This window comes from Babylonia areolata, chromosome 29, assembly GCF_041734735.1.
Source record: "Babylonia areolata isolate BAREFJ2019XMU chromosome 29, ASM4173473v1, whole genome shotgun sequence".
Taxonomy (NCBI): domain Eukaryota; kingdom Metazoa; phylum Mollusca; class Gastropoda; order Neogastropoda; family Buccinidae; genus Babylonia; species Babylonia areolata.
Window position 1 is genome coordinate 21,711,419 of NC_134904.1, and position 12,500 is coordinate 21,723,918.

The 12,500-nt window shown below is 47.4% G+C and overlaps 1 protein-coding gene across 1 annotated transcript in view; it reads right to left on the reverse strand.

The window, feature by feature from the left end:
• Window positions 1-5,533: 5,533 nt before the first annotated feature.
• Window positions 5,534-12,500, reverse strand: part of LOC143302198 (matrilin-1-like) — a 29,183-nt gene continuing 22,216 nt past the window's right edge. Inside the window, exons 11-13 of the mRNA XM_076616762.1 lie at window positions 12,159-12,404; window positions 11,481-11,792; window positions 5,534-8,067 (exon numbers count right to left, since the gene is read on the reverse strand). Coding sequence (XP_076472877.1) covers window positions 8,039-8,067; window positions 11,481-11,792; window positions 12,159-12,404 — 587 coding nt within the window. The 3' untranslated portion in view covers window positions 5,534-8,038. The remainder of the gene's footprint in view (window positions 8,068-11,480; window positions 11,793-12,158; window positions 12,405-12,500) is intronic.

Genomic DNA, 12,500 nt, shown 5'->3' on the forward strand with positions numbered 1-12,500 from the left:
CTGAACTCACTGCACAGTGTCAGACGAACACGTGATAAACACAGTCCCCTGAACTCACTGCACAGTGACAGACGAACACGTGATAAACACAGTCCCCTCACGGCACAGCACAGTGACAGACGAACACGTGATAAACACAGTCCCCTCACGGCACAGCACAGTGACAGACAAACACGTGATAAACACAGTCCCCTCACGGCACAGCACAGTGACAGACAAACACGTGATAAACACAGTCCCCTCACGGCACAGCACAGTGACAGACAAACACGTGATAAACACAGTCCCCTCACAGCACAGCACAGTGACAGACGAACACGCCATAAACACAGTCCCCTCACAGCACAGCACAGTGACAGACGAACACGTGATAAACACAGTCCCCTCACGGCACAGCACAGTGACAGACGAACACGTGATAAACACAGTCCCCTCACGGCACCGCACAGTGACAGACGAACACGTGATAAACACAGTCCCCTCACAGCACAGCACAGTGACAGACGAACACGTGATAAACACAGTCCCCTCACGGCACAGCACAGTGACAGACGAACACGTGATAAACACAGTCCCCTCACGGCACAGCACAGTGACAGACGAACACGTGTGCTGAGTGGTTAGTCAGTGATAAGGTGGCCATTCGCTGAGGACGGCTCTGAATGCTGACCTGGGTGGGGGTGGCTTTCATTCCCCAGTTACTGTCCACCCAAGGTCTGTTCTGATGCCGGTGGCAGTGCAGTGTAGGGCGCGATAAACCCCCTCTCACTGTGCCCTCTCCTTTCCAGACTGTACATCTATCACACACGAGCAACACGACCGTATGTGAAATCTCATTCTCTGGAGATAACAAAGTTGACTTGACATTAATTGACAAATTGTGTTCTCGGCGTATGCATGTTCTTCACACTCCGCTCGTTTATAATAATAATAATAATAATAATAATAATAACTGGACATTCATCAGCGCTTTCCTCATTGCACATAGCGCTTTACATTCCACACACATACACGCATACGATACAACAAAAGAAAAAAAAAGAATGGTTAGATATTGGCGAATGAAGCTGATTTGTCGGAGTAATGCATATGTTGACCTACAAATGTGGTTGTATGTCAAAGTGTCATGTCATCTGAAAGCATGTACCATAAATTTGCGTGTAGATGCTGAGAAAGGTATGTCCGATGTTGCTTCTAGGATAGATACATATACATGTATATCATCACTTGCAAAAAAGGACAACGATATGCATGTCTGACTCCTTGTCCAAACGGTTATTGTCGTTAGAGTAAGTGATGTCTCGCATATATTGCGTCAGAACAGGTATTACTGACTGAGCACAACGAACAGGCGTGTTCTTCTTTCCTTTTTTTCTTTTTCTCTCTCTTTTTTTTTTTTTTTTTTTTTTTTTTTTTTTTTGCAATTGTAGTTTTTGCTGTTGTTGTTTTGTCTGTTACACACACACACGCACACACACACACACACACACGCACACACACGCACGCACGCGCATACACACACACACACACACACACAAACACACACACACACACACACACACACACACACACACACACACACACACTAACACATACACACAAACACACACTCACACGCACGCACGCACATACAGACACACACACACACTCACACACACACACACACACACACACACACACACACACACACACACACACACACACACACACACACACCACACACAACAGACACACACACACACACACACACACACACACACACACACACACACACACACACACACACACACACACACACACACACACAACACAGACACGCGCGCGCGCTTGCGCGCACATACACACACACATACACACACACACACACAACACACACACACACACACACACACACACAACACACACACCAACACACACACACACACACACACACACAGATATATGACAGTGTATGTGTACTAGCGCCTCTTTGCAGTAATGCTGTGGTCGTGTCTGCCAAAGATGAGTGTCAGTGCGTGTGGTTGGGGTTGGGGGGATGCGGGGTGGGGGTACAGATTTACATGAAGAAAATATGGAGAGAGAGGGGGAGAGAGAGAGAGAGAGAGAGAGAGAGAGAGAGAGAGAGAGAGAGAGAAACGTGAAAAGTCTTTTATTGTCCACATAGCAATACAGCTCTCCTCTTGATTCTGACACAAATATACATATACACACACACGCACACGCATACGCACAAATACACACATGATAATGCACGCACTCACATACGTACAGATGCATACACAAAACGTGCGCTCGCACGCAACAGTTAAGTGTGGATCATGGAGAGAGAGAGAGAGGGGCGGGGGGGGGATCATAATTTGCACTTTGATATATTTTGACTTAACTATTCTTTTAAATATTGTTCATTGCTTTTAAATCTGTAAAAATGTTCTCTGATGCGTCGGTTTAGTTTTATGCGATCTCGTTAGAAATCCAGACATGTGCAGGTCTCCAAAGAGTTATTTGTTAACGCTAATAAGTGTTCTTGCTATATGAAAATATACTTCAGATTAATATAACTTTATGTTATCTCTTGACTATTCAAACACGTGCATGTATTTTAGGCGTAAATTCCATGTTTGTATCTTCAGTATGACCATCACGAGATTATCATTGGAGATAATTAAGGTGAACCGACTAAGCTTCATTCCTAACCAGCTTCTATACACGGTGAAGACAGACCGTAATCAGTTTGTCTGTGTGGGTGGCAGCTGCGAAACTCGTCAAGCGGAAATGGCATACATGGTTATTAGTCAGTAACAGATCACGTTACCACGACAACTATTTGTGGATTCAAGAGCAGACTCCTATCCCCACGCAGTGCCGAAGCAGCATAAACAAGCATGAACATACTAGACAGCGTCCCCCCCCCCCCTCCCTCCCATGCCCTTCCCCCCTCCCCACACACACACACCACTCCCAATCTCACTCCTCGTCTTGAAGTCATGAATTAATGTCTGTGGGTTTCCACGCCGCTGGGTTTCTTCCCCCAGACTGTCGAAGAAAATAATCCCAGGAGAGATTATTTCCATTGACATACTGATGCGTGGGAGAAAAGTAATTGTTAATCATCAAGAGTGGCTTCTTCAGCGTTTGGGACTGGTTGTAAACATTGGGATTACGGTGTTGTAAACACGCCCCGATTCTCTCTCTCTCTCTCTCTCTCTCTCTCTCTCTCTCTCTCTCTCTCTCTCTCTCTCTCCTCCCACACACGCCTCTGCCTCTCTCTCTCTCTCACCCTCCCTCTCTCTCCCTTCCTACCTTCTCACGTTTATCTCTGTCTCTCTCTGTCTCTCTTTCCTCCCATCCACGTCTCTTTGTCTCCCTCTGTCTCTCTTTCCTCTCATACACGTCTCTCTCTATGTCTCTCTCTCTCTAAATCTCTCTCTCTCTCTCCCTCTCTCTGTCTCTCTCTGTCTGTCTGTCTCTCTCTCTCTGTCTCTCTCTCTCTCTCTCTCTCTCTCTCTCTCTATCTATCTGGCTGTCTCTCTTTCCTCCCATCCACGTCTCTCTCTCTCTCTCTCTCTCTCTCTGTCTCTCTCTCCCTCTCTCTGTCTCTCTCTGTCTGTCTGTCTGTCTGTCTCTCTCTCTCTCTCTGGCTGTCTCTCTTTCCTCCCATCCACGTCTCTCTCTATGTCTCTCTCTCTGTCTCTGTCTCTCTCTATCTGGCTCTCTCTCTCTCTCTCTCTCTCTCTCTCTCTCTCTCTATCTGGCTGTCTCTCTTTCCTCCCATCCACGTCTCTCTCTATGTCTCTCTCTCTCTGGCTGTCTCTCTCTCTCTCTCTCTCTCTCTCTCTCTCTAGCTTTCTCTGTCTCTCTTTCCTCCCATCCACATCTCTATGACTCTCTCTGTCTCAGTCTCTGTCTCTCTGTTTTTGCAATGTCTGTCCCCCCCCTCTCTCTCTGGCTGTCTCTCTCTCTCTCTCTCTCTCTCTCTCTCTCTCTCTCTCTCTCTCTCTATCTGGGTGTCTCTCTTTCCTCCCATCCACGTCTCTCTCTATGTCTCTCTGTGGTTCTCTCTCTATCTATCTAGCTCTCTCTGTCTCTCTTTCCTCCCATCCACATCTCTATGACTCTCTCTGTCTCAGTCTCTGTCTCTCTGTTTTTGCAATGTCTGCCCCCCCCCCCCCCCCCCTCTCTCTCTCTCTCTCTCTATCTCTCCCACGTGTGTGTTTCTGTGGTGGTGAGAAGGGGAGGAGTTGAGCGCATATGCGTGGGGGTGGTGGGGGTGGATGGGTGGGGGGTGGGTGCGTGTGTGTGGTGTGCGTGTGTTCCTGTGGTGAAGAGAGGAAGAGGGGTTGTGCGCATGTGTGTTTCAGTTTCAGTTTCAGTAGCTCAAAGAGGCGTCACTGCGTTCGGACAAATCCATATACGCTACACCACATCTGCCAAGCAGATGCCTGACCAGCAGCGTAACCCAACGCACTCGGTCAGGCCTTGAGAAAAAAATAAAATAATAAAATAAAATAAAATGAAATAAAATAAAAAGAAATAAGTAAATAAATAAATAAATAAATAAATAAATAATAGATAAATACATAAAAAGAACTACTACTAATAATAATAATATTTATAAGGCGCAAAAACTTAATGAAGTCAACTATAAACGTACAAAAATAAACATAAAAATAGATAGATAAATAAATAAATAAAATAGGATAAAATAAAATAAATTGATAAAAAAAAAGACAACATGTGTGCGTTTTTTGTGCTTGTGTATGTCTGCGTTTGCAAATTTAAACAAATGAATATATATATATATACATGTGTGTGTGTGTCTGTGTGTGTGTGTGTGTGTGTGTGTGTGTGTCTGTGTGTGTGTGTGTGTCTGTGTGTCTGTGTGTGTGTGTCTGTGTGTGTGTGTGTGTGTGTGGTCACAGGAGAATGGAGTGACAAGCTGTGAAGTGAGGTGGAGGAATGCTGCCTGTCTTGTGTGACCAGGTACACCACAGCCTGATAGCAGGTTTGTCCCCGATGAGTCATGCTGGGCACAGGGGGGCAGCACGCAGTGAGCACTGCCCGCAATCCGCCCCTCCGGCCCCATTGTGTTTTATCAGTTCTAACAAATGTTGGGTCACACCCCTCCTTCCCAGCCTTCATAACGAGCCAAGCTTGGTTTCCAGTGTGTGCATGAATCTATATCAACGCACACACACATACACGCACGCACGCACGCACGCACACACAAACACACACACACACACACGCACACACACACACAACACACACACACGCACGCACACACAAACACACACACACACACACACACACACACACGCACGCACGCACGCACACACACACACACACACACACACACACACACACACACACACACACACACACGCACGCTCACGCACACACACACACACACACACACACACACACACACACACATTCCGCACGAATGTACGCACACGTTTGTAATACTGATGGTGAGGGAGAAACAGAGAGAGAGAGGGGGGGGGAGGCCGGCACCAATACTGACACAATCACGTACAAAATTAATTTTCTTTATTGCAAATCCTGCTCAGCACACAAACAGGAACACAAATACACAAATGCAACACTCACAGAGATGAGACAATGCCCAGAAAGTACAGACGGAAAATGTGAAAAGCAACGTCAGTCAGTCAAACGATACTGCATCAAACCAAAACCTGGACAGCAAGGCACCAACAGAGCCAATATTCTGACTCGCTGTGCTCACATCAACTTCCTGTGTGTTTCACACCAGATCAACACCCTTCCCTCCGTCACCATGTCCGGTTACCGCTACTGTTTTTATCCACCCCCTCCCCCCGTCCCTCCCCTTAAACAAAAACAAACAAACAAACAAACAAAAACGAAAACAAACAAACAAACCAAAAAAACCATGAGCAAACGTTAGGGTCGAGTTCCATGAGGCGATCATTGCAACTCCAACTTTGCTTAGAGTTAAGAATGTTCGTAAATATATGGAAGTTACTGTGGAGTTAGGAACATTCTAACTGACAAGGAAACTTAGTGCTGCTAAGTTCTCTCATGCAACACACCCCATTTCCTCCCAGGTAAAAAAACAAAAGCGAACAAAAAGCGGCAGTCACATATGTATATACAAATGCAGTTTCAGATCTATAAATACGAATTGAGAAAAGGAAACGCAAGGTCAAACTCTACAATATTCACGAAATATCCAAAATAAGCGACTGAAGTTGACATGCATGTTATCATTGCCGTTAAGGAATATGACAATCTGGTACAAAAATGGCCACCATTAACGCTCACTAGATACACGGCTAGGGTTTGAAACTTTCGCATTGAGACACAAACAGTGTGGAGGCACTGAATGACCAATGCAGTGGGCAGCGTTTTGCTACCGCTTCTCAACATGCACACTAGATTTCTATTTGTAACCCTTTGTCCAAATAAACCACGCTTGGAAGAGGAACAGTCACTGAAGTGTATGACGAAATGGAAACACACGGAGTTATACCTGCTTGTGAAAAGAAGTTACTATCAGTGACTGCTTTGCCACCACACAATTCAAAAGATGCAAAAACAACGTGTTCGGGCCTCAACACTTCTTTACATGAAATCATGGACTTCTAATTTCATAAACCGCATAATATCATGCTTTCAAGGATTTGAAGCAGCGATTAACACTCATTGAAATGCAGGCGCTGACGAGGTCGTCATCTCAGCGGAGAAGCCAGCAGCTCGTCCTAAAGGGAGGTCAGCAGGTAAGGGCAGAAACCAAACACAGCTCATTGTCTGTCCACAGTGCTGGACACGTGCAGCTTGGAACAATCGTTTATTTCCCTGCCGTGTTGTTGTCTTTCTTCTTCTTTTTTTTACCTCTTCTCCAGGAGCCAGTTGCATTACTCCGACGGAAGAGCCCAGTATGGTCGTAACCCGTTACTAACTGTGTGTAGTATGGAACTGACCAACGGCGTAGTTCGGTCAACGTAAGCATTTAGTCACGTGTAACTGTCAAAAAGTTAGAACCAAGCAATGCAACTGGCTCCAGATCTTTCACACCCTGGTTTGGGGCTAATCGGCGACACCAAGCAATGGGTATCAGGTATCACATGTTGACAGCGTTGCATACCTGACCAATCACAATGATGCCTGTCCGTTCTAACTACTCTGATCTTCTGCCTTTCCACCGCGAAACCCTGAAACTGATGTGATCCCTGCACTGTTTCTTCGCTCCACGCTCCATGGTCACTGTTCTTACTTCTTCGTTCCACGCTCCATGGTCACTGTTCTTACTTCTTCATTCCACGCTCCATGGTCACTGTTCTTACTTCTTTCCACGCTCCATGGTCACTGTTCTTACTTCTTCGCTCCACGCTCCATGGTCACTGTTCTTACTTCTTCGTTCCACGCTCCATGGTCACTGTTCTTACTTCTTTCCACGCTCCATGGTCACTGTTCTTACTTCTTCGCTCCACGCTCCATGGTCACTGTTCTTACTTCGCTCCACGCTCCATGGTCACTGTTCTTACTTCTTTCCACGCTCCATGGTCACTGTTCTTACTTCTTTCCACGCTCCATGGTCACTGTTCTTACTTCTTTCCACGCTCCATGGTCACTGTTCTTACTTCTTCATTCCACGCTCCATGGTCACTGTTCTTACTTCGCTCCACGCTCCATGGTCACTGTACTTACTTCATTCCACGCTCCATGGTCACTGTTCTTACTTCTTTCCACGCTCCATGGTCACTGTTCTTACTTCTTCGCTCCACGCTCCATGGTCACTGTTCTTAAGAGCGATAGCCCATCACTTCCTCATCGGTCTCCAGCTGATACTCAAGACAGGTGTCATCTTTCTGTCCCGGGGGAAAATATTATTGAACTGATACACAAGACACACAATGTCTGTCAAACAATATGTTACCACACTTCTATAACGGCTGGTGGATCATCCAAGCGGAAGCAATCCCTCATTTATAAAACATACTTCACGTGATACTGAAAACAATTGTAGTCCTCCTGGAAATACCCGGTCACAGTGCTGTTAGTCCAGCCGTTGTCCTGGCGTCAGTTCTGAAACACACACACACACACACACACACACACACACACACACACACACACACAGATATATATAGATATACATATACATATACGTGTTACGTCCCAAACGCTCTGCTTCTATCACAGATTGACATAAGCTTACAGCTGGGCCAACAGTACCCACTGCAATGGGAAGTCAAATTTCAGCTTAGTCTTTTGTGAAGGACTATGACTCTGAAATTAGGAGGCAAGATTTGCGCTGGCTCTTAGTGCTGCAGCCTTGGGGGGGCTAGTCGGCCTTTGGGAACCGTCCCAACGCTGACTGATCTAAAACCCTCTTGGTGGAGAGAGTGGTGATGTAAACAGGGCAAGACACTCTGTACTGTGATCAAATTCTAACCCACACTGTCGGGACAGCAGATGCCTCCTGTGCTGTTCTGCTGGTCATAGGACACGACAGAGAGGCATCACGTGTCAGAGAGATTCACCACCATACACACTGACTGGTATCACGTGTCAGAGAGATTCACCACCATACACACTGACTGGTATCACGTGTCAGAGACATTCACCACCATACACACTGACTGGCATCACGTGTCAGAGAGATTCACCACCATACACACTGACTGGTATCACGTGTCAGAGAGATTCACCACCATACACACTGACTGGTATCACGTGTCAGAGAGATTCACCACCACACACACTGACTGACGGTATCACGTGTCAGAGACATTCACCACCACACACACTGACTGACTGGTATCACGTGTCAGAGACATTCACCATCATACACACTGACTGGTATCACGTGTCAGAGACATTCACCATCATACACACTGACTGACGGTATCACGTGTCAGAGACATTCACCACCACACACACTGACTGACGGTATCACGTGTCAGAGACATTCACCATCACACACACTGACTGACGGTATCACGTGTCAGAGACATTCACCACCACACACACTGACTGACGGTATCACGTGTCAGAGAGGTTGACCACCATACACACTGACTGACGGTATCACGTGTCAGAGAGATTGACCACCACACACACTGACTGACGGTATCACGTGTCAGAGACATTCACCACCACACACACTGACTGACGGTATCACGTGTCAGAGACATTCACCACCACACACACTGACTGGTATCATGTGTCAGAGACATTCACCACCACACACACTGACTGGTATCACGTGTCAGAGACATTCACCATCATACACACTGACTGACGGTATCACGTGTCAGAGACATTCACCATCATACACACTGACTGACGGTATCACGTGTCAGAGACATTCACCACCACACACACTGACTGGTATCACGTGTCAGAGACATTCACCACCACACACACTGACTGGTATCACGTGTCAGAGACATTCACCACCACACACACTGACTGGTATCACGTGTCAGAGACATTCACCACCACACACACTGACTGACGGTATCACGTGTCAGAGACATTCACCACCATACACACTGACTGACGGTATCACGTGTCAGAGACATTCACCACCACACACACTGACTGACGGTATCACGTGTCAGAGACATTCACCACCACACACACTGACTGACGGTATCACGTGTCAGAGACATTCACCACCACACACACTGACTGGTATCACGTGTCAGAGACATTCACCACCATACACACTGACTGACGGTATCACGTGTCAGAGACATTCACCACCACACACACTGACTGACAGTATCACGTGTCAGAGACATTCACCACCACACACACTGACTGACAGTATCACGTGTCAGAGACATTCACCATCATACACACTGACTGGTATCACGTGTCAGAGACATTCACCGTCATACACACTGACTGGTATCACGTGTCAGAGACATTCACCATCATACACACTGACTGGTATCACGTGTCAGGGAGATTCACCATCATACACACTGACTGACGGTATCACGTGTCAGAGAGATTCACCACCACACACACTGACTGACAGTATCACGTGTCAGAGACATTCACCACCACACACACTGACTGACAGTATCACGTGTCAGAGACATTCACCATCATACACACTGACTGACGGTATCACGTGTCAGAGACATTCACCACCACACACACTGACTGACAGTATCACGTGTCAGAGACATTCACCACCACACACACTGACTGACAGTATCACGTGTCAGAGACATTCACCACCACACACACTGACTGACAGTATCACGTGTCAGAGACATTCACCATCATACACACTGACTGACAGTATCACGTGTCAGAGACATTCACCACCACACACACTGACTGACGGTATCACGTGTCAGAGACATTCACCATCATACACACTGACTGACGGTATCACGTGTCAGAGACATTCACCACCACACACACTGACTGACGGTATCACGTGTCAGAGACATTCACCATCATACACACTGACTGACGGTATCACGTGTCAGAGACATTCACCACCACACACACTGACTGATGGTATCACGTGTCAGAGACATTCACCACCACACACACTGACTGACGGTATCACGTGTCAGAGACATTCACCACCACACACACTGACTGGTATCACGTGTCAGAGACATTCACCACCACACACACTGACTGACGGTATCACGTGTCAGAGACATTCACCACCACACACACTGACTGGTATCACGTGTCAGAGACATTCACCATCATACACACTGACTGGTATCACGTGTCAGAGACATTCACCACCACACACACTGACTGACGGTATCACGTGTCAGAGACATTCACCACCACACACACTGACTGGTATCACGTGTCAGAGACATTCACCACCACACACACTGACTGGTATCACGTGTCAGAGACATTCACCACCACACACACTGACTGGTATCACGTGTCAGAGACATTCACCACCACACACACTGACGGCAGCATGACAAGGACATCCTAGGGTGGGCTCTCAAGGCCTGACCATCTGTTGCTGTCCTGGCATCTGCTCCTTTTTTTTGATACAGCAGATGTGGTGTGGTCAAGGTGTATGGGTCAGTTCATATGCATTGACAGATCCTTGAAACTGAAACTGAATCTGAAAGACAACAACGTCAGAGAGCTGCACCTTCACACACACACACACACACACACACACACACACACACTGGCTGACAGCAACACTTGGCAAAGAGTTGTACCTTCACTCAAACTGGTTGACAGCAGAATAACAAACAAATGACAAAGACCCGTACCTTGACACACTCTGGTTAACAACAACATGACAAAGACCTGTACCTTCACACACTCTGTAGTTAACAACAACATGACAAAGACCTGTACCTTGACAACATACACACCGAACAGACAACATGACAAAGACACACACTGGGCAGACAACACGAGAAAGCCCTGCTTTACCTTGACACACACTGGACAGACAACACGAGAAAGCCCTGCTTTACCTTGACACACACTGGACAGCACCACCTGCCAGAACTGGCCGCCTTGGGACTTGCCCTCCCCCTCCATCACCACCTGGTCGTCAGCCCCCCTCCGGACTTTGGCCAGCAGCTTCAGCTCCGCCTTGACGGCGCGATCCCTGCCCACGAAGACGAACTTGACGCCCGCAAAGCGTGCCCTCATGACCTGGCGCGCCACCTTGCTGAGGTCGCTGATGGGCCCGTGCACCATTACCACGATCACCCTCTGCCTCTCCTTGCCCCCGGCCGCCGTCACCTGTAGCCTGGCCATCTGCAGGGCGTCGTACATCCCGCCTGGGAGCCAGTGAATACATAGTACGTGTATATGTATGTATAAGGGTATGTATGTGTGTGTGGAGAGAGAGAGAGAGATACACACACACACACACACACACACACACACACACACACACACAGAGAGAGAGAGAGAGAGAGAGAGAGAAGCTCAAACATGAATGAACTTACTCTGGGATTGAAGCATTGTATGTCTCCTTCGAGACAGAGACAGACAGAGACACAGACAGACAGACAGAGACACATACACTGATAGACAAACAGACAGAAAGTCAGACACACACACACACACACACACACACACACACACACACACACACACACACATAGACAGAAAGACAGACAGAGACAGAGAGGGCTACCCACCTTCCTTCGTGACCCTCACAGTGTCGGCAAAGTCCTTGGCAGTGCTGACTTGGCCCAGCGTGACGTCAGACACCTGGACACAGTCGCTTGACGTCAGACCCACGCGCACCTTGCCCTGTGACGTCATGAAGCCGGCAGCCACGTTCTTCACCAGTTCTGTGCTGCTGCTCACGTCACTCAGCGTGGCACGGGCAAAGTGCGTCACGAACATGACGTCAGAAGCAATGGCGTTCTGCTGGCATCGCACTGGGTTTGGAACAGACCAACCAACACAATGTTCGCTACCACAGTCATAGAAGCTGAAGAAAAAAATTCATTATTTAACTTGCACCAGCCAATTCA